Here is a 27,598-nt window from a genome sequence, read left to right as displayed (position 1 = left end):
CTTGAAGAAAAGGCTTATTGATACATAACCAATACGGATTCAGAAAATATCGTTCTTGTGCAACACAGCTAGCTCTTTGTTCCAATGAAGTAATGAGTGCTGTCGACAAGGGATCTCAGATGAATTCCATATTGCTAGATTTCCAGAAGGCTTTTGATACCGTTCCTCACAAGCGACTGTTAACCAAATTGTGTGCATATGGAGTGTCGTCTCAGTTGTGTGATTGGACTTGTGATTTCCTCTCAGAGAAATCACAGTTCGTAGTGAATGATGGTAAATCATAAAGTAGAACAGAAGTGATATCTGGCATTCCGCAAAGTGGTGTCGTAGGCCCTCTGCTGTTTCTGATTTACATAAATGATCTAGGTGACAATCTGAGCAGCCCCCTTAGATTGTTTGCAGATGATGCTGTAATTTACCATCTAGTAAAATCATCAGACGATCACTTCCAATTACAAAATGATCTAGAGAGAATTTCTGTATAGTGCAAAAAGTGGCATTTGGCACTAAACATAAAAAAGTGCAAGATCGTCCATCTGGGTTCTAAAAGAACTCCAATAAATTTAGGGTATACGATAAATCGCACAAATCTAAGGGCTGTCAATTCGACTAAATACCTAGGAATTACAATTACGAGTAACTTAAATTGGAAAGACCACATAGATAATATTGTGGGGAAGGCAAAGCAAAGACTGTGCTTTGTTGACAGAACACTTAGAAGATGCAACAAACCCACTAAAGAGACAGCCTACGTTAAACTTGTCTGTCCTCCGCTGGAATATTGCTTTGCGGTATGGGATCCTTACCAGGTAGGATTGACGGAGGGTATCGAAAAAGTGCAAAGAAGGGCAGCTCGTTTTGTGTTATCATGCAATAGGGGTGAGAGTGTCACTGATAAGAGAGTAACCATGTAGATGTAGATGCACTTTTTGCCAAATTTTGTGCTACTTCTTTGACAAATATTGTTCTAGTTTAGGCCAGATTTTGTGCTAGGTTTTTTCTGGCAAATTCGGTTTTACCAAATTTGCAGTTTTTTCTTTTTGAGTCATATTCGGTGTCACTTTTTGCCATGTTTGACTTTCTTGCCATATTCATTGTAATTTTTTGCCAAATTTAGTGTTACCTTTTTGCCAAAGTTGATGTTGTTTATTTATCCAAATTTGGTGCTTATTTTGCCAAATTTGGCTTTTTTTTGTCATATTCTTTGTTATTTTTACTAAGTTTGAAGCTATTTTAATTGTCGCATCAAAGTTCGTTACGCGGGAAATGAACTGTCAGTTTCAGATTATACACAAACATTGTCCTAGAGGAGATGCAGTTTTAACATCCAATAAGTGTCAGTTACTAATATTAGTAAACTGCTGTCCTCAGAGCTATAACACTTTTTATGGCAGGATTGCAAATTCGCAATATCTCATAAAAATTGCTGATTTGTGTTCTTTTGCCCTGTTGTTGTTGTGGTCTTCAGTCCTGAGACTGGTTTGATGCAGCTCTCCATGTTACTCTATCATGTGCAAGCTGCTTCATCTCCCAGTACATACTGCAGCCTACATCCTTCTAAATCTGCTTAGTGTATTCATCTTTTGGTCTCCCTCTACGACTTTTACCCTCCACGCTGCCCTCCAATATTTAATTGGTGATCCCTTGATGCCTCAGAACATGTCCTACCAACCGATGCCTTCTTCTAGTCAAGTTGTGCCACAAACTCCTCTTCTCCCCAATTCTATTCAAAACCTCCTCATTAGTTATGTGATCTACCCATCTAATCTTCAGCATTCTTCTGTAGCACCACATTTCGAAAGCTTCTATTCTCTTCCTGTCCAAACTATTTATCACCCATGTTTCACTTCCATACATGGCTACACTCCATACAAATACTTTCAGAAACGACATCCTTACACTTAAATCTATACTCAATGTTAACAAATTTCTCTTCTTCAGAAATGCTTTCCTTGCCATTGCCAGTCTACATTTTATATCGTCTCTACTTCGACCATCATCAGTTATTTTGCTCTCCAAATAGCAAAACTCCTTTACTACTTTAAGTGTCTCATTTCCTAATCTAATTCCCTCAGCATCACCTGACTTAATTCGACTACATTCCATTATCCTCGTTTTGCTTTTGTTGATGTTCATCTTATATCCTCCTTTCAAGACACTGTCCATTCCGTTCAACTGCTCTTCCAAGTCCTGTGCTGTGTCTGACAGAATTACAATCTCATTGGCGAACCTTAAAGTTTTTATTTCTTCTCCATGGATTTTAATACCTACTCTGAATTTTTCTTTTGTTTCCTTTACTGCTTGCTCAATATACAGATTGAATAACATCGGGGAGAGGCTACAACCCTGTCTCACTCCCTTCCCAACCACTGCTTCCCTTTCATGTCCCTCAACTCTTATAACTGCCGTCTGGTTTCTGTACAAATTGTAAATAGCCTTTTGCTCCCTGTATTTTACCCCTGCCACCTTCAGAATTTGAAAGAGAGTATTCCAGTCAACATTGTCAAAAGCTTTCTCTAAGTCTACAAATGCTAGAAATGTAGGTTTGCCTTTTCTTAATCTAGCTTCTAAGATAAGTCGTAGGGTTTTAAACTGCTAATTACATGTTATTTTTCATGTTATCATTTTTACAAAATTTTCCCTTTTGTCTTGTTGTGCAGCCAGTGAATCATCTGTCATCAGGTCTTCTGTCAACCATGTTACCCCCTCCTTGCCTTCTGTGTCCTTCCCTCCTCCCTCCCAACCTCTACCAGCCCATGCTCCTGCTTTCAATTATTGATAATGAATAATCAGTTGCACCACGGCCATAGGAGTGTACATTTGGGTGTCTGTGTGGGCATGTGTGTGAATGTGTGTACTACTACTAGAAAAAGAGCGATGGCTTGAAAGTTAGAGTGAGTACCGTTTCCTGTTAGGTATTTTTATGCTGCACACATCAGTCTGCTGTAGGTGTTGCCTTTACCTTATTTTATGTAATGCAGTATTTGGTTTCACATTATTCGTTAATAATGAAGCTATTTATTGTTGGCAGCAACACTTGTTACAAGGTGTCTTATGACAATAATATGAAGACAATGCAGTACTGCATGTGTCTCTTGCATCAGCTTTTCTCTGCTGCAGCTGCTGCTGCAAACACTCATTGAAACAACATTTTGTTTGTAGTGAGAACCAATATGCCATATTTAGGTACTGTTCATTTTCTTAATCATTATATAGGGACTCTTTTGATTGGCTTTGCTTAAAAATCTCTGAAAGAAATTTGAAAATATTTTCAAAACCATCAGAGAAAAAAAACACCTGTTAAACACTGGTCATCTACCTGCCATTGATGGATCACATTCCTTAAACTTCATAAATGTTAAGCTTATAAGTACAGCAGAGTCCCGATAATCTGAACGTTCGGTTAATCCGAACATGACAAGTGTTAGTCTAAGTGTGGAAAACTGTGCAGTAAACTGCTGTACATACACACTATTTTAATTTATGCAGTACAGTAAACATGTATTAGAAAAATTGGCAAGAAAACGTTAGGTTTAAGCACTGCATAACAGTGAAAGAAAAGCTGTCAAACTTACTAACATACAGTGGACATTTTATCCCTACTTTTTAGATGACAAAAACTCAGTCATTGTTTTTTTGATGTAATGAAGACAATCTGTTATATGACGCATAGTTGAGCCATCGCCTCGTAAACATCAAATCAGCAGGTGTAGCAGTGGGCCATTGCTCCAAATAACGTAGCGTGAGGTCAAGGGCTTCTGCTGTGTCACTGTGTGCCACCAACTCTCCTTTGTTGCTTTCAGGCTCATTGTCACTTCTGTCACAGCAGTCCACTTCTTCCTGGTCTTGAGTCACAGCAGCAACTAAATCAGTGTCAGCAAGGTTCTCCACACATGCGCCATCCGCTGCCATCCACTCATCTACGTCTCCTTCACTAGCTTCTTCACATCCAAGGATTGTCTGTATCATTTGTAGTAGATTTTCCTCTTCATTTTCAACTAGGTTGTCCACAGTCGTCTCCATGATTTTCTCAGAGTATTTTCTGAAATATTCTACCATGCCTCAGCCGCCCAATAAACAACATCCTTCACACTGATCTTTTTTATTTCGTGCACTAAAGAAATGCTATCACCTTGGATCAGCATTCTTAAAAATTGTTTTCTATAAATTAGTTTTAATGTTTGCAGTACAATCTGGTCCATCGGCTGTAGAAGTGGTGTAACATTCAGTGGCAAAAACTTCGCCACAATTTCTCCATCACATAATTCCTTAGTGCTGGGGTGAGGTGGCGCGTTACCAATCAAAAGGATTGAATGAGGAAACAAATGATTTTCCTTAGAAAATCGTTGAACAGAGGGAACAAACTGGCCATGAAACCATTCTTTGAACAGCTTACTATCCATCCATACTTTTTTCTGGTTGCGATAATATATGGGCAGGGACTTCATGTTGCAGTTTTTAAAAGCTCGGAGCCAGCAGATTTCCTGATCAGCATTAAAGGCAGCTTGTGATTACCAGCAGCGTTGCTGCATGCTAATAAACTCGCAGGATCTTTGCACATTTTAAAACCAAGAACATGGTCCTCTGCTTTTGATGCCAGGCTTTTTGCTGGCAGTGGCCTAAAATTAAGCCCAGTCTCTTCAGCATTATAAATTTCGTGGGGAAAATACTTTCCCTCTCTTATCATTTTTTCAAACTTGCCCAAATATTCCTTCGCTGCATCGTGGTCAGAAGAAAGCTTCTCTCCAGTAATTGTTACCTGAGAGATTCCATGATGTTTTTTGAATCAGTCCAACCAACTTGTACTTGCACTAAAAGACTCATCACCATTCGTTAACTTGTTCAGGTAAGCAGCCTTCTTCTGAACGAGTGCTCCACTCAAAGGGGTTCCCCTTTCTTTTTCCTGCGTAAACCAAAGGATAAGAGCTTCATCCACTTTGTCGTACTGGGACTGTTTCAAAGTCTGCCGAATTTCGAGTGTTTTTCCCGAAGACATTGCACAGGACTGTTCAAGCTTCACTCGGTTCTTCTTCCAAACATTGCCAGTTTAGGTACATTCTCACCATTGTCTGTCAGCTTCAAAGCATTCAGTTTTTCTTTGAGAGTTAACATTGTATGTTTGTGTTTACTCATGATGAAAATACGTACAACACTACACTTGAACGAATACAATACAACTGTTATGCATGCCAGCAATAGGTAATTAACATAACCAAGCGCTTTGCGAGCCGACTGGCTGTGTACTGACCTCAGACACTACAAAGGTCTCAACAATGCACAACAACAAGGGTAGGGAGTGATAGTGAGCCATTGTTCCCACACTTGTTCCCGTTTGTTACCATTTTGTACCTACTTGTCTGCATGGTATACTTCATTCTAGAAACTTGTCACCGTAATTCCAACTAATGCGAACAAATCGGTGATCCGAACAAGGTCCAGTCCCAATTAGTTCAGATTAACGGGACTCTACTTCATTAAAATTTCTGTTTTGTGGAATAGGTACAGTTACATATTGTTCTCACTAGCACACAGTTCCTTTTCCTTATTTAGTTTTATAACAATTAAAATTGCCAGAGTTTGTTCTCATGCTTGTGAATGTCTTTTCAGGTACTTTCATATTTTACATTATGCCTATGGCTAGTTCCATTTGCATTATTCGTCTCATTGTCTGCAAACGAAAATGTTCTCCCTACAGTGGCAGAAACAAGACCACTTCTTGGTAAGTAAAAAACAAAAAATCTTAAAATCAGTTTCACAGTTGCTTGTGCTCCTTAATGTACTGTTAGCATCCCTTCATGTTGTTGCAGCCATTTGTCAAGTTAGAAAATTGTTTTCCTTGGATGTAAACACACTCAAAACTACAGGGTTTGTCTGACACTGAAAATCTATACATGTCATGCTGAGAAACTATACAAACAATCAGCAAACATAAAAAATAGACCAAAAGAGTATTATGATAGGCACAAATTACTACCCATTTGCATATAGTGTAAGCAAATGGATCCCTTTCACTATGGCAAGAAAATAAGTATCACAATAACTAGCTGCAAGAGCTAACTCTTTGCAACCATACCTTTTTCATATGTTTGCAATTCTTTAGTTTGAACCAGTACTTAAATGCACTGATTCCAAGTTTATAATTGTAATTTGTCGTACCTTTAAAATGTTGCCAAGAATCTAGCTTAGCTTTAATGAATGTTGCAGTTTGGGTTATGAAAATCCTTACTTCAACGCAGAGAATGGCTGTGTAGTGGTCCAGAGAATGGCTATGTAGTGGTCATAATATCTTTGGTCTTCGACTGTCAATCTGCACCATTAAACCTTTGTGGAGTTAACAGCTATTTTTGAGTTTAGGTTAATGAAACACTGAGGAAATACATTTAGGACTGATGCAGGTATAAAACACATGCATCACATGGATTTTTTGAGATAATAAAATCACAAGATTAGTAAATGCAGTCAGCTCTCTAGACCACAAAAGTGAAGTACACTTAAGTGTTCACAGTATTACTTTGGTCAATTCTACAATACATTCAGTACAAACATGTTGCAGATTTTAACAGTTTTGCAGAAACAAAACTTCCTGGCAGATTAAAACTGTGTGCTGGACCTGGACTCAAACTCAGGACCTTGGCCTTCTGCAGGCAAGTGCTCTACCAATTGAGCTACCTAAGGATGACTTATGACCCATCCTCACAGCGTCAATTCTGCCAGTACCTTGTCTCCTACCTTCCCAACTTCACAGAAGCTCATGGATTGCTAGTTCTGCAGGTTAGGAGGAGAGCTTCTGTGAAGTTTGGAAGGTAGGAGATGAGGTACTGGCAGAATACTGGCAGAATTGAAGCTGTGAGGGCGTGTCGTGACTCATCCTTGAGTAGCTCAATTGGTAGAGCACTTTCCCGCAAAAGCAAAGGTCCCGAGTTCAAGTCTCTGTCCACCAGACAGTTTTAATCTCCCAGGAAGTTTCATATCAGTGCACACTCAGCTGCAGATTGAAAATTTCAACCAGTTTTGCAGAAATTTATTACTCTATTCTGTTCCTTGTTCTAATTTGAGAACTCTGCAACCACTGTTTCAAACATTTTTTTGTTCCACACCGTTAACTAAGAGGGTTGTTTGGAACATAAGTTCCAGTGCTCTCTGCTGTGATGAGGAGTGGAAATTGCTGTTTGTGTTGTAACTGTAAATCAGAATGGCCATTGTTATTGAAAATACTGGTCATCTTTCTAAATTATATGCTGTAACGTGTTTTCTGCATGCAAAAACATGAAATATGCAGAAATTTGTGGTGAACATTGTGGGTTATATAGTGAGAACTTTGAGTAATTGTGCTGGAAGAAAATGATGCCGTTTGTTTCAGGAAGATTGGGTGAACAGCCATAATAAAGAAAGAAGTAGAAAACCATCTGTTGTGACAAACAAGCACGTTACAGAGATTAATGACAGAGTCGGCAGTTCACAATTACAGAATTATCAGTTTCCCTCAGGTATTGTAGACATTGTTGTGTGAACACAGTTATCACAAATGTTGTGCCAAATGGGTCCCAAAATTTAAAATGATGCCCACAAAATGAAAGGGTTGGAAGCCGCATTAATTTTCCTGATGTGGTGCAATATCAAAGGAGACTAATTTCTCAATCACATTGTGAAACATGGGTTGCATGCATCAACATGGAGACCAAAAGAAATTTAGTGGAGCAAAACTGTTGTGGTGTGTAAGTCTCTGAAGTAGTGCCAAAGATTTTCTATGCGGAATCCGGTGACAGCTGTTTTATGGAGCAGAAAGGAAGTACTCATTGTTGAAGTTTGGGAAAGAGATACTACAGTGAACTCTGAAATTTACTGTGAAACCCTAAAAGAGCTCAGTAGGGTCATCCAGAACAAAACACATTGGATGTCAGAGTTCTGGTCTTGTTTCGTTTAAAATAATGGTAGACCACATAATGCCACACATTCAAAAACATTGTTTAACAGTTTTAACTGGGAATTGTTTGATCATCTTCCATCTTCTGATTTGTTACCCAGTAACTGTCACCTATTTCTAAAGATGAAGAAATGGATAGGGTGACAGCAGTTCAAAGAGACTGTGAGTTAAAGGAGAGTGTCAAAGCTTGGATTAGCTCACAGGTGGCAGAATTTTACAGTGAGGCCATTGACAAACTCAATGCAGAGAAAAGTAGCTGACAGTTGTAGCTTTGAATTACACAGTATATGATAAAATACCTCTTTTTGTATACTCTTAACAAACACCAACTGTTATCACAAATTACACAGATTTGTTTGCATACAGAAGTACATTTTAATAGTAACATTGAAAGGGTGTGTAAAAGTTTTGTCCAGAAAGTAATGTTGCTGGTTCTATTCTGATGCTACTGTTGGTTGGAGCCCGATCAACCCAATAGGCTAGTTTGTGGGGCTTGTTAGCTTCTCAATGCAAACAACACTAGTTTCCTCTGAGCTCCCGGAGACTCAACCCGTGCCCTTACGTGAACCTCTGTTTGGTGATCTTGCACCAGCCGCGATGCAGTGTTCACGTGAACAAAGGTCTTCGGTCAGATTCTGCTTGAAACTTGGGAAGTCCACTGCGAAAACATTTTCAACAATTAAGCAGGCATTTGGAAATAAATACATGTCAAAAATGCAGGTGTTTTGTGGCCCAAGGCGTTTTTGGAAGGCTGAGGTGACATTGATGAAGAAACATGATATGGAGACCTTTTAATGTTGAAAGTTGAAGGTAGTGTGATTTGTGTGCATGGACCGTTGAACATAGGCCCTAGCATAAGCGTTCTCTGATAGCTCTGACTCTGGATATACCCAAAACCATTTTCCACAATATTGGAACCAAACAATTACAGATGAAGGAAATGTGTTGCAAAACTAGTCCTGAAAATCTTTAGTGAATACCACAAAGTCCAACCAAGTGCCTTTTTGTAAAGAACTTCTTGAATTCTGTAAAAATGATGTTAAGTTTTTGTACAGTGTTATAGGAACTAAGACATAGGGTTTGGATACAACACTGAGACAAAGATACAGAGCTCCGAGTGATGCACCTCATTATCACCGTGCCCCAAGAAGGCATGCATGTAGAGATCCAAACTGAAAGCAGTGCTCATTTTTTGTCCAATGCTGGTGGTACGATAGACCGTGAGTTTGTGCCTGCTGGACCCGCCCTGCCTGTTATGTGGAAGTGCTCAAAAGGCTGAAAAAAAAGAATGTGTGAGGAATTTGTGCTCTTCGGACCATACTTCAGTAGTTCCTGAATCCTGAAACTTCCACCAAGGCAATTCACCCAGCCACATCATCAAAAATGACCTGCAACATTGCTCACCCCCCCCTCCCCCCCTCCCCCCTACGGCGTGCGCGCGCGCGCGCGCGCGCGCGCACACACACACACACACACACACACACACACACACACACACACACACTCGTTACAGTCATAACTCACACCAGCGTCCTCGTGCAACAATCTGTCTGTGCACATCACATCTGCACAGACAGATCATTGGATGTGAACAGGAGATGTGTGCATATATGAGATACATGTAAACCTGGAAGTTGGAGTTGGAGGTTTGAGCAAAATTGCTCAAATTTATGGGTACCAACCACATTTATGCTAATAAATTGTAGTGGATGGGCAGGAGAGTGCCACAAATCTGCCAGGCGAAATGTGTTTGAGTCAGGTGTTTGAATCAGCTGTTCGTTCAGTCTAGTGTTTCTTGTCTGCGTTTGTACAGTGAATTTCAAAATGGCAGATTCATATAATTACTCTGGAGAGTTCATTTCTGAAGTTACTGAAATGCTCATAAGTCACATGTTCATGGAAGATTAAGAGTAATGGATACAGCGATAGAGATAAGAAGGCAGCTGCTTGTTATTCTTTAATAGGGAAATTAAGATCAGTTGATCCTACACCCTATACGGAAACAATAATTAAAAAAAATTGTTTCAAACTATTTATTAAAAAGAGATAAGTAACAAAACTATTCGAACGGGCACTGAGTATGATAAAATACGTAAGCCAGGTTTGTGATATTTTGACATCCTCTGCTTTCTGAGTGATTCCGATGAAGATGGATCATATAAAAAAGAGTTTAAGGTTTATCTTGGAGGTAACAGTAACTGTTACTTGTCTTTTGCAGCTCTATTCACTTAGCTACAAGGTAATAAGCAAGTAAGTAACCACCAAGTAAAATTACTGCAGATATTAACACATAGCTTTACCCAGTTCCCATTTTAGATGCTGCTCGTAGCAATCGTTCAATCAAGCAGAGATGGTACTAGTATGTGGATAACTGAACCAGAGCCGCAGTTCTGCTTGCCTTGTGCATAGAAATCTCTCTCATTATGTTGACTGGCAAAAGGGACTGCTAGCATACTTTCATTCGGTATATGGTCAATGCATTACGTGGGACAAAATAAAGACTAAAATACTAAATTTAAAAAAAAGGTGTGATTCAGAATTTTAGGACATGTTCAAGGTGAATACAATTTATGTCAAAATAACTGAGATATGTGCAGCTCTCAGAAAACTCAGTACTAAAAACCTAAAAATTACGAAAACGATGTCACTGAAATGTGGAAGTATAGTTCATTGTCGAATGTAGACGCCATAGTGCTGCACCGATAAAAGGTGTTGTTTTATTGTGATGAAATAAACAATTGCATTTTTGAAAGTGTAGAGTATATTAGCATGTTGCAGCTTATTGTAAACATATTCAGTCCAAAATTGCTGAAAACAAACACAAATTACCCTTTTTTGAAGACATGCTGACAATATGATAAACAACTTCCTTCAAGCAGGTGCTGCAACCTACTGGAAACATGGAGGAATGAAAACAAATGATGTACACAAAAGCACATGGTGTAAAGTATATGCTGCAATCCCAAGCAAGGAAATAAATGAAAGTTGGATGTAGTGTATATGCTACATAAGGACTGAGGAGGATCCATCTCTTCACTTTTCTCAACTGTTCTCCTTGAGCATATTCTGTGTTCCAAAAGATTGTATATTCTCAGCTTGTCCTTTCATGTACAACAATATCTCATATTCACGATTTATTCATTGTTACATTTTGTGATGTTTTTCACACATGCTTGATACTCCTACCTCAAGAGCATGGATGGTGTTGCTATCTGATGTTGTAAATATTAAAGTCCATTGGCATTTTTAATAGTTCTTTTGAAAACACTTCAGGTTCTTTCAGTTAATGTGGTTTGAGAGAAAGCATTACACGTCCGAAACAAAGCAGTCTTTACAGTGTGGAAGTTTTTCTCATCTTCACCTCCAAAAAAATTCATAGTGACACAGTCTGTAAAGATTGTGTGCAAATGACTATATACACAGCTGATGGAGTTTGAAAGTTATGCACCACTAAGAAATATGTGCCAAGAAACTTGGAGCATGTGCTGAAAAATAGCCAGGGAAATTAATATCAGTTTATACACTGACGGAAATGGAAAATATTATGCCATGAAGCACAAGTCTGGTATTTATCAGCCTTTGTAGAGATGTCCATCACATATTGGTACAAATACTTAAAATTTTGTTCCATTCAGAACTGAGGTCTCATCACCAGTATCAGTATGTGGTGTACCCCCATTGGCATCAATACATTCTTGTATTTGTTCCAGTATGCAAACAAGCAGTCTCCACATGTCGTTTTGACAAATTCATTACCCTGCCTGAAACACATGCTGTGTCAGTTTAAGAAGGTTTCTGGCCGGAGGCTGGAATGAAAGTATGTGTCTTCCCATCATATTGCTAATGTCCTCTAAGTGTAACAAATCCGGGAACTGGGCAGACCATTCTAAGATCTGTACATTTATCAAGGTCTTTATTAACAAACTACAGTGTGACGTTTTCACTATCCTGCTGAAATATGCCATTTGCTACACTGGTCATAAAGTACATGACTACAGGAGTTAACCATTCTTGTCACGCACTGGCACGCATTCAGCCTCTTTTGAACAGTTAACATATCAGTCAGTCAGTCAGTCAGTCCTGACAAAACTCTACCATCTGGTGAGGAAGATGTATGAAACACGCGAAATACCCTCAGACTTCAAGAAGAATATAATAATTCCAATCCCAAAGAAAGCAGGTGTTGACAGATGTGAAAATTACCGAACAATCAGTTTAATGAGGCACAGCTGCAAAATACTAACACGAATTCTTTACAGACGAATGGAAAAACTAGTAGAAGCCGACCTCGGGGAAGATCAGTTTGGATTTCGTAGAAATACTGGAACACGTGAGGCAATACTGACCTTACGACTTATCTTAAAAGAAAGATTAAGGAAAGGCAAACCTACGTTTCTAGCATTTGTAGACTTAGAGAAAGCTTTTGACAATGTTGACTGGAATACTCTCTTTCAAATTCTAAAGGTGGCAGGGGTAAAATACAGGGAGCGAAAGGCTATTTGCAATTTGTTCAGAAACCAGATAGCAGTTATAAGAGTCGAGGGGCATGAAAGGGAAACAGTGGTTGGGAACGGAGTAAGACAGGGTTGTAGCCTCTCCCCGATGTTATTCAATCTGTATATTGAGCAAGCAGTAAAGGAAACAAAAGAAAAATTCAGAGTAGGTATTAAAATCCATGGAGAAGAAATAAAAACTTTGAGGTTCGCCAATGACATTGTAATTCTGGCAGAGACAGCAAAGGACTTGGAAGAGCAGTTGAATGGAATGGACAGTGTCTTGAAAGGAGGATATAAGATGAACATCAACAAAATCAAAACAAGGATAATGGAATGTAGTCTAATTAAATCGGGTGATGCTGAGGGAATTAGATTAGGAAATGAGGCACTTAAAGTAGTAAAGGAGTTTTGCTATTTGGGGAGCAAAATAACTGATGATGGTCAAAGTAGAGAGGATATAAAATGTAGACTGGCAATGGCAAGGAAAGCGTTTCTGAAGAAGAGAAATTTGTTAACATCGAGTATAGATTTAAGTGTCAGGAAGTCTTTTCTGAAAGTATTTGTATGGAGTGTAGCCATGTATGGAAGTGAAACATGGACGATAAATAGTTTGGACAAGAAGAGAATAGAAGCTTTCGAAATGTGGTGCTACAGAAGAATGCTGAAGATTAGGTGGATAGATCACATAACTAATGAGGAAGTATTGAATAGAATTGGGGAGAAGAGAAGTTTGTGGCACAACTTGACCAGAAGAAGGGATCGGTTGGTAGGACATGTTCTGAGGCATCAAGGGATCACCAATTTAGTATTGGAGGGCAGCGTGGAGGGTAAAAATCGTAGAGGAAGGCCAAGAGATGAATACACTAAGCAGATTCAGAAGGATGTAGGTTGCAGTAGGTACTGGGAGATGAAGAAGCTTGCACAGGATAGAGTAGCATGGAGAGCTGCATCAAACCAGTCTCAGGACTGAAGACCACAACAACAACCATATCAGTACCTGTTAACATATCCAGTAACCTCCAACACCTTAATTACAGGAATTGCAGGGGTATGAGTCCCAAGAATCATTGCATCCTGTGACCTTTCATCAGGTTGTCTACAAATACTTTGGTGTCAATCTGACCACCACAGACAGAAGTGAGACTTGTCACTGGACACCGCAGAAAGCCACTTAATGTCTCAGTTGACCCTACACCATGCAAGTCTGTGTTGTCTGTGGTATGGTGCCAGTGTTTGATGGTGCGTGACATCTAGAGGCCTCAGCCTAGACAAAAATAGAGGGAAGACAGCAGCTAAAATCCAGGTAGAGTGTACAGGTGACCACAAACTGTTGGGACTAGGTTGTTGGTAGTAAGTAATCTGTTCTTGATGGTTTATGATGACACTGTGCCTGTAAGTTCTTCCCACATATCAGCTGTTGTCATATATCTGTTCATCGGAGTCAGTAAACAGACATACAATCATGTAGTGTAGTCCTTCGGGAAGAAACTGTGCCACCTCTTCTCGCCACACAGTTCTCCTGAGACCATCTCATCACCACTTATTCTGGAATTATTGAGCCACATCCTACTATCTCAGTATGATTCCAGCATGTCTTTCATGCCAATGATTCAACCTTTCTCAAAGTTCAAAAGATGGCTGTAGGCTACATGTGGACATCCTGTGGTCTTATTGTGTTGTGATTTCTATTTGAAAACTTCCAGTAGTGTTTTACACACACACACACACACACACACACACACACACACACACACACATACAAAATTTCTGTCATGTGCTCTCACCAGAATTGGCTTTTTTCTGTACTGAAAATAAGCTTGCTCAAGGCTAAATTTGTGATCAACATATTCCCCAGGCACTGAAATACTGAAGTAATAGTTGGGTAACATTCAGTCTAGGTGATCATGGCGTAACACTTTCTTTTTCGATCAGTTTATGTTTTTGGGTCTGTTGAAGATATTAAGTGACTAATGAAATGATTTCTGTATATTACTATTTGATTCATCTCTGTAAATGAAGGGTTAAGTAAGAAGACATTTTGTAAAACATTCAGAATTTGAACTTGAGAATGAGGAATGCAGCTGAAAACAGGAATTAACACAGAGACTGGAGCCAATGTAAATCTCATGTTCAGTTAAGGCTGTGGTGATCAGTCATACAAAAATTCAACTGTTCTTTTTAACTTGCTTATTCTCATGGACAGTGGACAAAGGAGTTCACACAGTGAAATTGACTTTATTGTGGTGAAGTGGTTTTGCCCATACTATTCATTTCCTTTTTTAAGTTTGTGGCATAAGAGAACATCTATAACATGTATTTAAGTAGTAATAGTTTCTCTTCTTTGATTGCAGATGACAGTGATGTGGTTACCAACTACTTTTCAAGGAAAGGAAAGAAATACGGACTATTGTCATTCTTCAATTATGCAAAGGATTCTATACTACCTCAGCGAACTAAGAAGGCATTTTAACTGGTTTGGGTGAATGGTTTTGTGTAATAATTTGCAATGAAAATGTCATGTGGCAACAGAAATGACAATTGTGTTTGTAACCTGTGATACATATATTTTTTGAAAAGGACGGAATTGTTTATAATTTTATGTGTTGTTAACATTGGTGATTAAGGTGATCACTGAATTTTGTACCTTTCTGCTACCTATGAGACTGCTTTAGTGTTTTTATGTAATTAAGATGATGATAACAAACACCATCAGTGATTTTTACTACAAGAGCTAGTCAAGAGCATTAATTCAGAAGTTACACATTCTGATTTAATTCTGTTTCGTACATTTCAGGAAGTCTGTGTTGTACGTTACTTATTTCTGAATTTCCAATTTAAATAAAAAATGGTTGAATACTCTTTGTAAAAGTAGTTAATTTACGTATACAGTGTGTTTCTGAGTAAATACTGAGTGTTTTAGGTTTTTGAAAAAGTCATGTACATATGTGTAATATTTCAGTTGAAATACAGTTGCTAGGAGTTTATACATACTGTTCTGAGACTAGCAACCTAAGTCTGAAAGAGACTTCAAACTCATGACTCTGATGTCTTAAAGGAACAATATTGCAGTTGAAATTGTCTTTCTGTGGTAATAAAAATGTTTCAAACAGTGTGACAGACGTTACACATTCTGAATATACCAGTATAGTATTTGTTTTGTTGGTTTTGTAGTGGAAGCACTGTTACTGCTTGTGAAGAATACTATATATGGTTTTCCAATGTCAGAATACTGAGTCGAACAAAATGGATAGGATGAGGTTGCAATTTCTCTGTCAGTAGAACTTAGTCCCATTACAAACAGCAGAAACTCCAGGTGGGAATATCAACAATATAAGGAAAAAAATAGATTGCTATTCACCATAAAGAAGACATGTTGGGTTGCAGACAGGTACAACGAAGGCCCAGCTCTGTAACAACTGAAAATCACACACACATGCTGAAGTGTTGGCAGAAGAGCCAACACCGTGTTGCTATAGGAGGCCGAAATGCACGTTTTTAAGCTCACGCAGATTGGCGTGAGGTCTGGAACAAGGTAAAGTAATTATCCTATAAAGAAAAGAACGTAGTTCTTGGAATACTTAACTTTAATCCACAATTGGAGAACATCGCTCTTGATGGTACATGTTTTATAATTTCAATATTAACTGGTAATGGCACCTTGCTAGGTCGTAGCAAATGACGTAGCTGAAGGCTATGCCAACTATCGTCTCGGCAAATGAGAGCGTATGTGTCAGTGAACCATTGCTATTAACGTCGGCTGTACAACTGGGGCGAGTGCTAGTAAGTCTCTCTAAACCTGCCGTGTGGTGGCGCTCGGTCTGCAATCACTGACAGTGGCGACACGCGGGTCCGACGTATACTAACGGACCGCGGCCGATTTAAAGGCTACCACCTAGCAAGTGTGGTGTCTGGCGGTGACACCACACATGCATAGGACTTTTTCAGTTTATTTTCGCATGCAGAATCACCTCACAAATTATGTGACTTCTCCTGAATCACCCTATATATTGTTTATTTGAACAGTATCCCTCTCAAAATAATCATTCCATAGAAAGATACCTCTATTCATGGGTAATAAATTTGACACAGTTTGTTATTGAAATAATTTAGTAAAGATTGTTCCTTGTCTAATCTTTCATCTGGTTTTGGGTGTCTTGGCAGTGGATTATTGACAATGTAACAAATTTCTGAAGAAGAAAAGTATTTCTTCTAAACTTGTATATTTCCAGTTACAAATCGTATACCCGAACACTGTAATATTACTCAGAAGCACATTCACTGCATTTGTTTGTCTTATCAACTACAAATTGAAGTGCATCATCTGTAAGCAGAAGCTTAAAGAAAACAGTTTTTATATTTCTAATAAAATGAATAGCCATATGTTCTTGTTTTGTAAATAGTTGATGCTGAATATTATGCTGTTCTTTATGTCAAGTCTCAGCTGATTTGTTTGTTTTTGACAGTGCAGGCTCTTTGTCATCAACTTCATTACCATCATTGGCTGTGTTTTCTGATTCTGCAGTGTCAAGAACAGATTTAAAAGTCCTGCTTCCACACTGTCATTCCCAAGAATGCAGTCACCGTCCTGCGAATCATAATCTCTGATCTCGTAATTACTATCATCCTAATACATTCAGCCAAGCAAGATGGTGCATTGACAAGACACTGGACTGCTATTTTGAAGGACACTGATTCAAATCCCTGTCCAGCCATCTAGATTTAGATTTTCCCTAAATCGTGTAATTTGAATGTCGGGTTGTTTCTTGTTAGGTAATGTGGCTGATTTCCCTCACCTGTCTGAGAATTTGTTGCTTGTACAAACATCTATTCTCAGCTGTGAAACTAATTTCAGTTAGACACTTTGCACTGGTTAAGTGTCAGCTGCAGGTTGTAACCACAGACTATGGTGCATGTGTTCAAAAACCGCAGTTAACACAGATGTTATTGTGAAAGATGTGCATTTTAATGTTCATGATTAACATGTAAAGTGGTGAATAACATCAATATGTATAAATAATGTAGGAATGAAGGAGACAAGTCACCGAATAGCAGAAGTGTTTTGACAGGCCAACCCAGCAAGATGGATTGAGCAGGACCAGGTGAAGCAGATAATGGGGAATGTACTGAGTTTGTGGAGGAATGATAAGGTGTCTTCATGGTGAGTCCAGGTAATGAAGATACCATAAATGAACTTGAAGTAGACCAATCATTTGGGGTTTTGGAAGGCTAGGAAGGTTTCCTCTAGGTGGCCCATAAAATGTCAGCATAGAAGTGTGCCAAGTAGGTCCCCTTGGCTGTGCCTCTGATTTCATATACTTTCCACTGCAGGGAGACATAGTTGTGTGTGAGGCTATACTTGGTAACGTACATGAGGACTGAGATAGTGGACTTGAAGGATTTTGGGAGAGGTAGTGTTCGATAGCAGTGAGGCCATGGACATGAGGGTTGTTGGTGTATAGGGAGGTGGCGTCAACAATTATGAACGGGGATCCTGGTGGTAAAGGGGTGGGAATGGTTGAGAGTTGGTGAAGGAAGTGATTAGTATCTTTAATTTGAGTGACTAAGTTTTATGCAATTAATGTGTGACGCTCTCGCATGGTGTTGTTGTTGTGGTCTACAGTCCTGAGACTGGTTTGATGCAGCTCTCCATGCTACTCTATCCTGTGCAAGCTTCTTCATCTCCCAGTACTTACTGCAACCTACATCCTTCTGAATCTGCTTAGTGTATTCATCTCTTGGTCTCCCTCTACGATTTTTACCCTCCACGCTGCCCTCTGATGCTAAATTTGTGATCCCTTGATGCCTCAGAACATGTCCTACCAAACGGTCCCTTCTTCTTGTCAAGTTGCGCCACAAACTCCTCTTCTCCCCAATTCTATTCAATACCTCCTCATTAGTTATGTGATCTACCCATCTAATCTTCAGCATTCTTCTGTAGCACCACATTTCGGAAGCTTCTATTCTCTTCTTGTCCAAACTATTTATCGTCAATGTTTCACTTCCATACATGGCTACACTCCATATAAATACTTTCAGAAACGACTTCCTGACACTTACATCAATACTCGATGTTAACAAGTTGCTTTTCTTCAGAAACACTTTCCTTGCCATTGCCAGTCTACATTTTATATCCTCTCTACTTCAACGATCATCAGTTACTTTGCTCCCCAAATAGCAAAACTACTTTACTACTTTAAGTGACTTATTTTCTAATCTAATTCCCTCAGCATCACCCGACTTAATTCGACGGACGCTGTCTCATAGGACATTGTTTAACTGCACCAAAACAAACTGCATACAGTTACTTACGCAAGTCTAAACAAAAAGTGAGAATTTACTATCACTGAATGATCAAATAATCAGTGGAGTACAATAAATTCTTAGGACTGAGATTAGTTGAAAGCTTTTATGTATGCACCACATTTAGAATCTTAACATAGAAGTTGAATAATGTGAGCGTCATTGTAAGAATAGTCTCTGCAATGATTGAGAATGTAAGTATCAGGGCTTGTTTATTGTTACTAATATTTAGTGTGGTATCATATCTGAAGTAGACCTGTGCATTCACAAAGAATATTCTTTGCAGGAAAAAATGTATCTCAGAAAGGTGGTGTCTGTTTAAGAAGGCCATTGCAAAAGTAAACTGTAGTTGTAACGCGCTGGGTGTCTCAGTGGATAAGTGACATAATATAAATCCAAGGATCCTCTGTTAGTGTAACAAGTTTTGCTGTCACTGACAACCTCTAGCAAAGACTTACGTGTGTGGAAAATGCTAAGGTGCATCGCTGTTTGGAGAACGAAGGCCCGTTTGAGTAGCCAACAGTAATTCCAATTTGTTTACTATGTTATATAAATCAAAAGCTTTTCTTCTTTCACTTCAATCACTTGCTTTCTCGAACCCCATGCTTGGTCCATCATCCTTATTAGATTCAGTGGATTTTGATTTAGATGTACTAGCTGTTGGCTGCACTGAAATCTGAAGTTTTTTTACTACTTGTCCAAACAATCTGTGAAGTAAATAATGGATTTATTGTGAAGATTTTGCATCACATTGTAAGGTTTTTAGCTAATTAAAATTAAATTTCCGTATTTCTGTATTAAAGTCAATATTCACACTACTAACCACAGCAAAAGAAAGCCACTCTTTATAGTTTGAAGAAACCTTTCTGTTGTTCTTTGGGATTGTTTCTATCTCCACGTAGGTATGAACAAAAACAACTTGAAAGATTGTCTATCCTCGTCAAATGTTTCACAACAGTTTATCATCTTTGTTGCTAAATGTTGCTCCAAACTCAATTAGCATGTCCAAGTTTGAAATGAAATTGTTCTGGAAAACATCGAGCAGCTCTCATTGAGTGCAGATTATTTTATCAACATGTGAATGTAAAATACAGACATAATGTGATGTAATATTAGTAACTGCTCTCTACCATGACAAATGTTGTTGTTGTGGTCTTCAGTCCTGAGACTGGTTTGATGCAGCTCTCCATGCTACTCTATCCTGTGCAAGCTTCTTCATCTCCCAGTACCTACTGCAACCTACATCCTTCTGAATCTGCTTAGTGTATTCATCTCTTGGTCTCCCTCTACGATTTTTACCCTCCACGCTGCCCTCCAATACTAAATTGGTGATCCCTTGATGCCTCAGAACATGTCCTACCAACCGATCCCTTCTTCTGGTCAAGTTGTGCCACAAACTTCTCTTCTCCCCAATCCTATTCAATACTTCCTCATTAGTTATGTGATCTACCCATCTAATCTTCAGCATTCTTCTGTAGCACCACATTTCGAAAGCTTCTATTCTCTTCTTGTCCAAACTATTTACCGTCCATGTTTCACTTCCATACATGGCTACACTCCATACGAATACTTTCAGAAATGACTTCCTGACACTTAAATCAATACTGGATGTTAACAAATTTCTCTTCTTCAGAAATGCTTTCCTTGCCATTGCCAGCCTACATTTTATATCCTCTCTACTTCGACCATCATCAGTTATTTTGCTACCCAAATAGCAAAACTCCTTTACTACTTTAAGTGCCTCATTTCCTAATCTAATTCCCTCAGCATCACCCGACTTAATTAGACTACATTCCATTATCCTCGTTTTGCTTTTGTTGATGTTCATCTTATATCCTCCTTTCAAGACACTGTCCATTCCATTCAAGTGCTCTTCCAAGTCCTTTGCTGTCTCTGACAGAATTACAATGTCATCGGCGAACCTCAAAGTTTTTATTTCTTCTCCATGAATTTTAATACCTACTCCGAATTTTTCTTTTGTTTCCTTTACTGCTTGCTCAATATACAGATTGAACAACATCGGGGAGAGGCTACAACCCTGTCTTACTCCCTTCCCAACCACTGCTTCCCTTTCAAGTCCCTCGACTCTTATAACTGCCATCTGGTTTCTGTACAAATTGTAAATAGCCTTTCGCTCCCTGTATTTTACCCCTGCCACCTTTAGAATTTGAAAGAGAGTATTCCAGTCAACATTGTCAAAAGCTTTCTCTAAGTCTACAAATGCTAGAAATGTGGGTTTGCCTTTCCTTAATCTTTCTTCTAAGATAAGTCGTAAGGTCAGTATTGCCTCACGTGTTCCAGTGTTTCTACGGAATCCAAACTGATCTTCCCCGAGGTTGGCTTCTACTAGTTTTTCCATTCGTCTGTAAAGAATTCGTGTTAGTATTTTGCAGCTGTGACTTATTAAGCTGATAGTTCGGTAATTTTCACATCTGTCAACACCTGCTTTCTTTGGGATTGGAATTATTATATTCTTCTTGAAGTCTGAGGGTATTTCGCCTGTTTCATACATCTTGCTCACCAGATGGTAGAGTTTTGTCAGGACTGGCTCTCCCACGGCCGTCAGTAGTTCCAATGGAATATTGTCTACTCCGGGGGCCTTGTTTCGACTCAGGTCTTTCAGTGCTCTGTCAAACTCTTCACGCAGTATCATATCTCCCATTTCATCTTCATCTACATCCTCTTCCATTTCCATAATATTGTCCTCAAGTACATCGCCCTTGTATAGACCCTCTATATACTTCTTCCACCTTTCTGCTTTCCCTTCTTTGCTTAGAACTGGGTTTCCATCTGAGCTCTTGATATTCATACAAGTCGTTCTCTTATCTCCAAAGGTCTCTTTAATTTTCCTGTAGGCAGTATCTATCTTACCCCTAGTGAGATAGGCCTCTACATCCTTACATTTGTCCTCTAGCCATCCCTGCTTAGCCATTTTGCACTTCCTGTCGATCTCATTTTTGAGACGTTTGTATTCCTTTTTGCCTGTTTCACTTACTGCATTTTTATATTTTCTCCTTTCATCAATTAAATTCAATATTTCTTCTGTTACCCAAGGATTTCTACTAGCCCTCGTCTTTTTACCTACTTGATCCTCTGCTGCCTTCACTACTTCATCCCTCAAAGCTACCCATTCTTCTTCTACTGTATTTATTTCCCCCATTCCTGTCAATTGCTCCCTTATGCTCTCCCTGAATCTCTGTACAACCTCTGGTTCTTTTAGTTTATCCAGGTCCCATCTCCTTAAATTCCCACCTTTTTGCAGTTTCTTCAGTTTTAATCTACAGCTCATAACCAATAGATTGTGGTCAGAGTCCACATCTGCCCCTGGAAATGTCTTACAATTTAAAACCTGGTTCCTAAATCTCTGTCTTACCATTATATAATCTATCTGATACCTTTTAGTATCTCCAGGGTTCTTCCATGTATACAACCTTCTTTCATGATTCTTAAACCAAGTGTTAGTTATGATTATGTTGTGCTCTGTGCAAAATTCGACCAGGCGGCTTCCTCTTTCATTTCTGTCCCCCAATCCATATTCACCTACTATGTTTCCTTCTCTCCCTTTTCCTACACTCGAATTCCAGTCACCCATGACTATTAAATTTTCGTCCCCCTTCACAATCTGAATAATTTCTTTTATTTCATCATACATTTCTTCAATTTCTTCGTCATCTGCAGAGCTAGTCGGCATATAAACTTGTACTACTGTAGTAGGTGTGGGCTTCGTATCTATCTTGGCCACAATAATGCGTTCACTATGCTGTTTGTAGTAGCTTACCCGCATTCCTATTTTCCTATTCATTATTAAACCTACTCCTGCATTACCCCTATTTGATTTTGTGTTTATAACCCTGTAGTCACCTGACCAGAAGTCTTGTTCCTCCTGCCACCGAACTTCACTAATTCCCACTATATCCAACTTCAACCTATCCATTTCTACTAAAATTTTTTCCTGCTAACCCTGCTGGAGTGCAGCACTCTGGAGATTAGATACCACTTACTTTCATATTTTCATGTAGGCTCTGTTAGAATTATTAGTTAGACAAATGAAAATAATAATAATAATAATAATAATAATAATAAGTTCAAATAATATCACATCACAGCCAATACAGATTAAGTGTGAAATATACCAAGGAGACTCATTAAGTCCTTTCTGGTTCTGCCTTGCTCTGAACCCACTATCCAACATGCTAAATAATACAAATTATGGATACAATATTACTGGAACATACCCACACAAAATCACACATTTGCTATACATGGATGATCTAAAACTACTGGCAGCAACAAATCAACAACTCATCCAATTACTAGAGATAATAGAAATATTCAGCAATGATATAAATATGGCTTCTGGAACAGACAAATGTAAGAAAAATAGCATTGTCAAGGGAAAACACACTAAACAAGAAGATTACATATTGGATAACCACAGCAACTGCATAGAAGCGATGGAAAAAACAGATGCCTATAAATATCTAGGATACAGACAAAAAATAGGAATAGCTAATACAAATATTAAAGAAGAACTAAAAGAAAAATATAGACAAAGACTAACAAAAATACTGAAAACAGAATTGACAGCAAGAAACAAGACAAAAGCTATAAATACTTACACTATACCAATATTGACCTACTCATTTGGAGTAGTGAAATGGAGTAACACAGACCTAGAAGCACTCAATACACTTACACGATCACAATGCCACAAACATAGAATACATCACATACATTCAGCAACAGAAAGATTCACATTAAGCAGAAAGGAAGGAGGAAGGGGATTTATCGATATAAAAAACCTACATTATGGACAGGTAGACAATTTAAGAAAATTCTTTCTAGAACGAGCAGAAACTAGCAAAATACACAAAGCAATCACTCATATAAATACACTGGCTACACCACTGCAATATCATAACCACTTCTACAACCCTTTAGATCACATAACATCAACATATACGACGAAAGTAAATTGGAAAAAGAAAACACTACATGGCAAGCACCCGTATCATCTAACACAGCCACACATCGATCAAGATGCATCCAACATATGGCTAAGAAAAGGCAATATATACAGTGAGATGGAAGGATTCATGATTGCAATACAGGATCAAACAATAAACACCAGATATTACAGCAAGCATATTATTAAAGATCCCAATACCACAACAGATAAATGCAGACTTTGCAAACAACAAATAGAAACAGTAGATCACATCACAAGCGGATGTACAATACTAGCAAATACAGAATACCCCAGAAGACATGACAATGTAGCAAAAATAATACATCAACAGCTTGCCTTACAACATAAACTTATAAAACAACACGTTCCCACATACAAGTATGCACCACAAAGTGTACTGGAGAATGATGATTTCAAATTATACTGGAACAGAACCATTATAACAGATAAAACAACACCACATAACAAACCTGACATCATACTCACCAATAAAAAGAAGAAATTAACACAACTAATCGAAATATCCATACCCAATACAACAAATATACAAAAGAAAACAGGAAATAAAATTGAAAAATACATCCAACTGGCTGAGGAAGTCAAGGACATGTGGCATCAGGATAAAGTTGACATTATACCAATTATACTATCAACTACAGGAGTCATACCACACAATATCCACCAGTACATCAATGCAATACAGCTACATCCAAACTTATATATACAACTACAGAAATCTGTAATTATTGATACATGTTCAATTACCTGAAAGTTCCTAAATGCAATATAACACATACCATACAGTTAAAAGGAAGTGACGCTTGATCAAGGTCCGCGTCACTTTCCATTTTTAACCAGACTTAACGTCTGAGAAAGTAAAGAAATGGTAATAGTAATAGTAAATTTAAAAAAAGACAACCAGTATATTTAAATTTTAAAAAAGCAACAAAGGCCATAGCAGTTGACCCTAACTTGTCTAAACAGCTGCCCAGCATAGCTCAATTTTGAGTATTTCTAATCTCAAAAGTATGGAGCAGAGATGAACAGAATTTTCTTTTACATTCCATGAAAAAACATCAGAAGCTATATGCCCCTGTCAGAAATTTCTGAATAACACTGAAAACAATGTTTTGCTGATTTTTGTTAAAATTTTTTACAAGGAAAGCCATTATGTAGGCACATTTTTGACAATGATTTCTGACACACAGTAGTATAAATGAAAACTTTATATATGCTAATATTCTAGAAACCATCCTTAATACCCTCCATCAAACAGAACTGAAATAGGACACTTGCGTAAAAAGTTACAGGCACTTCCAATAATGTGATATTAAGGAGCCACTGCACATCATTAATACTATGCCAGGTGTATGAGGTACTGAATATATCCCACTTTCCATTGAGAGTAACATGTACCAAAGCCTCCTCTACAAGACTGTATAGTAGTCAACGTATTTGGTGAGGCTTTTTTTGTCCGCACCTTTTTTTCAGATCCAGACCACTATGCAACATGATTAGTTGTGCAGCTCAGCATTTCATACTGTGTTTTATCTTTTCCACATGTGATTAAAATGATCATTTCCACTGTTCTGATCAGTTGTGTTTTAGTAATTGTTAATTGTATGCAAAGAAGCACCAAAAGTTTTTCTTACATACCCTTAGAAAGGCTCAAGTTTCTCACAGTTGAGTAAATTATGACAGAACTGTTACATCCACATCTTCTTCGGTATTGTTTTACCAGTCTCATTTCTTGCCTTCCTTTCATAGGGTATGCAGGAAGAGGAATTAGTCAGATAAGGGTATTGTAAGCAATATTATGAGAAGGCATGTTGCTAGTCACCATATAGTGCAGATGCTGAGTCACAGATAGGCACAACAAAAAGACTTTCACACTTAAAGCTTTCGGCCAACAGCCTTCGTCAACAATAGACACACATACGTGAGAGCGCATGTGTGCGCCCCCCCCCCCCCCCCCCCACACACACACACACGTGCGTGCGCATGCAAACACAACTCACACAAATGACTGCAGTATCAGGCAACTGAGTGTGATTTCAGTTGCCTGAGACTGCAGTCATGTGTGTGAGTTGCATTTACGTGTGTGTGTGTGTGTGTGTGTGTGTGTGTATTGTAGACAAAGGCCATTGGCCAAAAGCCTTATGTGTGAAAGTCTTTTTTCTTGTGTCTGTCTGCAACTCAGCATCTCTGGTGAGTAGCTACTTTCCTTCTCGTAATATTGTTACATTCCGTCCTGAATTTTCCATTGTTTGGTATTGTAAGCAACCTCTTTCATGTGGTAATTACACTTTTTTCAGAATTCTTTCAGTAAATTTAAGGCTGTCATTTTTGTTCTCCATCATTAGATTTATATTGTTGTCCCAGCTCAAATCTCTCTGTCCAGAAACTCCTACACCCTTTAAGGTTACACCAGATTCCACTAACTGATTAATCAAATGATATTGCATCTTTTTGTCTATTCTATTTATCCTCATTACGTTACCTTTATTTACGTTTATTGTCAGCCACCAATCTTTGCATCATTTGGCAATCATGTGTAAGTCATTTGTATCTTATAAATTTTTTTTAACAATGTCACCTCTGTGCACACAACTTTGTCGTCTGCAAATAGCCTCGTAAGGCTACAGACATAATAAGGAACAGCTGTGGCCTATTTGCAATATCTTGAAGTATGCCACAGCTACCTTGGTTCTGATGATGTCTGCCAATTAAGAATGACATATTGAGTTCTGTGTGCTTACAGATCTTAAATCCCATTCCATATCTGATCAGATGTTCTGTTTGCGTGTGTTTCATTTACTGGACAGTGTTGTGGAACTGTACAAAAGACTGTCTGGAAGTCAAGGAACACAGCTGTGATTTGAGCTAAACAAACAGCTGCCTACTAAAGCTCATGAATGACAAGAGAAAACAGGATTTCCAACCATCAGTGCTTGTGGAAATGAAATGATTGAATGGCATTATTGACCAGGAGACAGCATCTGGGATTGTTCAGCTACCTGATGCAAGTCTTTCTGTTTGACACCACTTACCGTATTTAGTCGAATCTAAGTCGCACTCGAATGTAAGCCGCACCTGAAAAATGAGACTCAAAATCAAGGGGAAAAAATTTTCCCGAATCTAAGCCGCACTTGAAATTTGAGACTTGATATTCAAGGGGAGAGAAAAGTTTTAGGCCGCACCTCCAAATCGAAACAAAGTTGGTCCATTGTAATATGAGACAAAATTTAGGTTGAATGAATGATGATACAGCTACAGTAGTTTGGTTCAAGTCTTAAGCTTAGCAGTTAAGCTTTGCCAGGTAGCCACTGCTATGCGTCAGGCGCTCCATCCGTATTTATACCGGTACCCTTCCTTTTTCACGTGCTTCGTCTGGTTTGAATTGATTGCTCATTTTTCTTTGATCTGATAAGTGCCGTTCTCTTTGTTATAGGTGTTTACCTCACTCTAAGCTGAAAATGCATTACTGTACTGTCATGCATTGTTTGTTGCATTCTGATAACGAGTGTTTACGGCCTGTTGCTGCTCGCGGGGTGGCTTGCTTCTGTGCACGCTACCGCCGCTTATAATAGAGAGAGAGAGAGAGAGAGAGAGAGAGAGAGAGAGAGAGAGAGAGAGAGGAATCGTTTCGTTGGCGAAACAATGGCAAGAGACTGCTATTTGTTGTTACTTACACTTCTGCTTTCTTTGATAATGGTCAACAAGAACCAAATAATAGACTGCATATGGTAGAAGATGTTCTGAATGAGAGTTTAGCAAAAATTTTTCTCTGTTCGAAGCTCTTTGCAGACGCCTCTTTAGTACATTACATTTTGCACAGAAATTAGAGTCATCTTAGATTTATATATCCAGTCAATTGCCATGCTTCATTTCTGACTGTATCACTATTAA

General features: G+C 38.6%; 1 protein-coding gene across 1 annotated transcript in view; it reads left to right on the top strand.

Moving 5' to 3' along the window:
• Nucleotides 1-15,555, top strand: part of LOC126419248 (protein TEX261) — a 66,511-nt gene extending 50,956 nt beyond the window's left edge. The window contains exons 4-5 of the mRNA XM_050086407.1: nt 5,608-5,719; nt 14,772-15,555. Of these exons, the coding sequence (XP_049942364.1) occupies nt 5,608-5,719; nt 14,772-14,890 (231 nt within the window). The 3' untranslated portion in view covers nt 14,891-15,555. The remainder of the gene's footprint in view (nt 1-5,607; nt 5,720-14,771) is intronic.
• The last annotated feature ends 12,043 nt before the right edge of the window (nt 15,556-27,598 follow it).

Source organism: Schistocerca serialis, chromosome 1 (genome assembly GCF_023864345.2).
Source record: "Schistocerca serialis cubense isolate TAMUIC-IGC-003099 chromosome 1, iqSchSeri2.2, whole genome shotgun sequence".
Taxonomy (NCBI): Eukaryota; Metazoa; Arthropoda; class Insecta; order Orthoptera; family Acrididae; genus Schistocerca; species Schistocerca serialis.
Note: the sequence above shows the minus strand (reverse complement) of the source record. Positions and strands in the feature narration are given on the sequence as shown.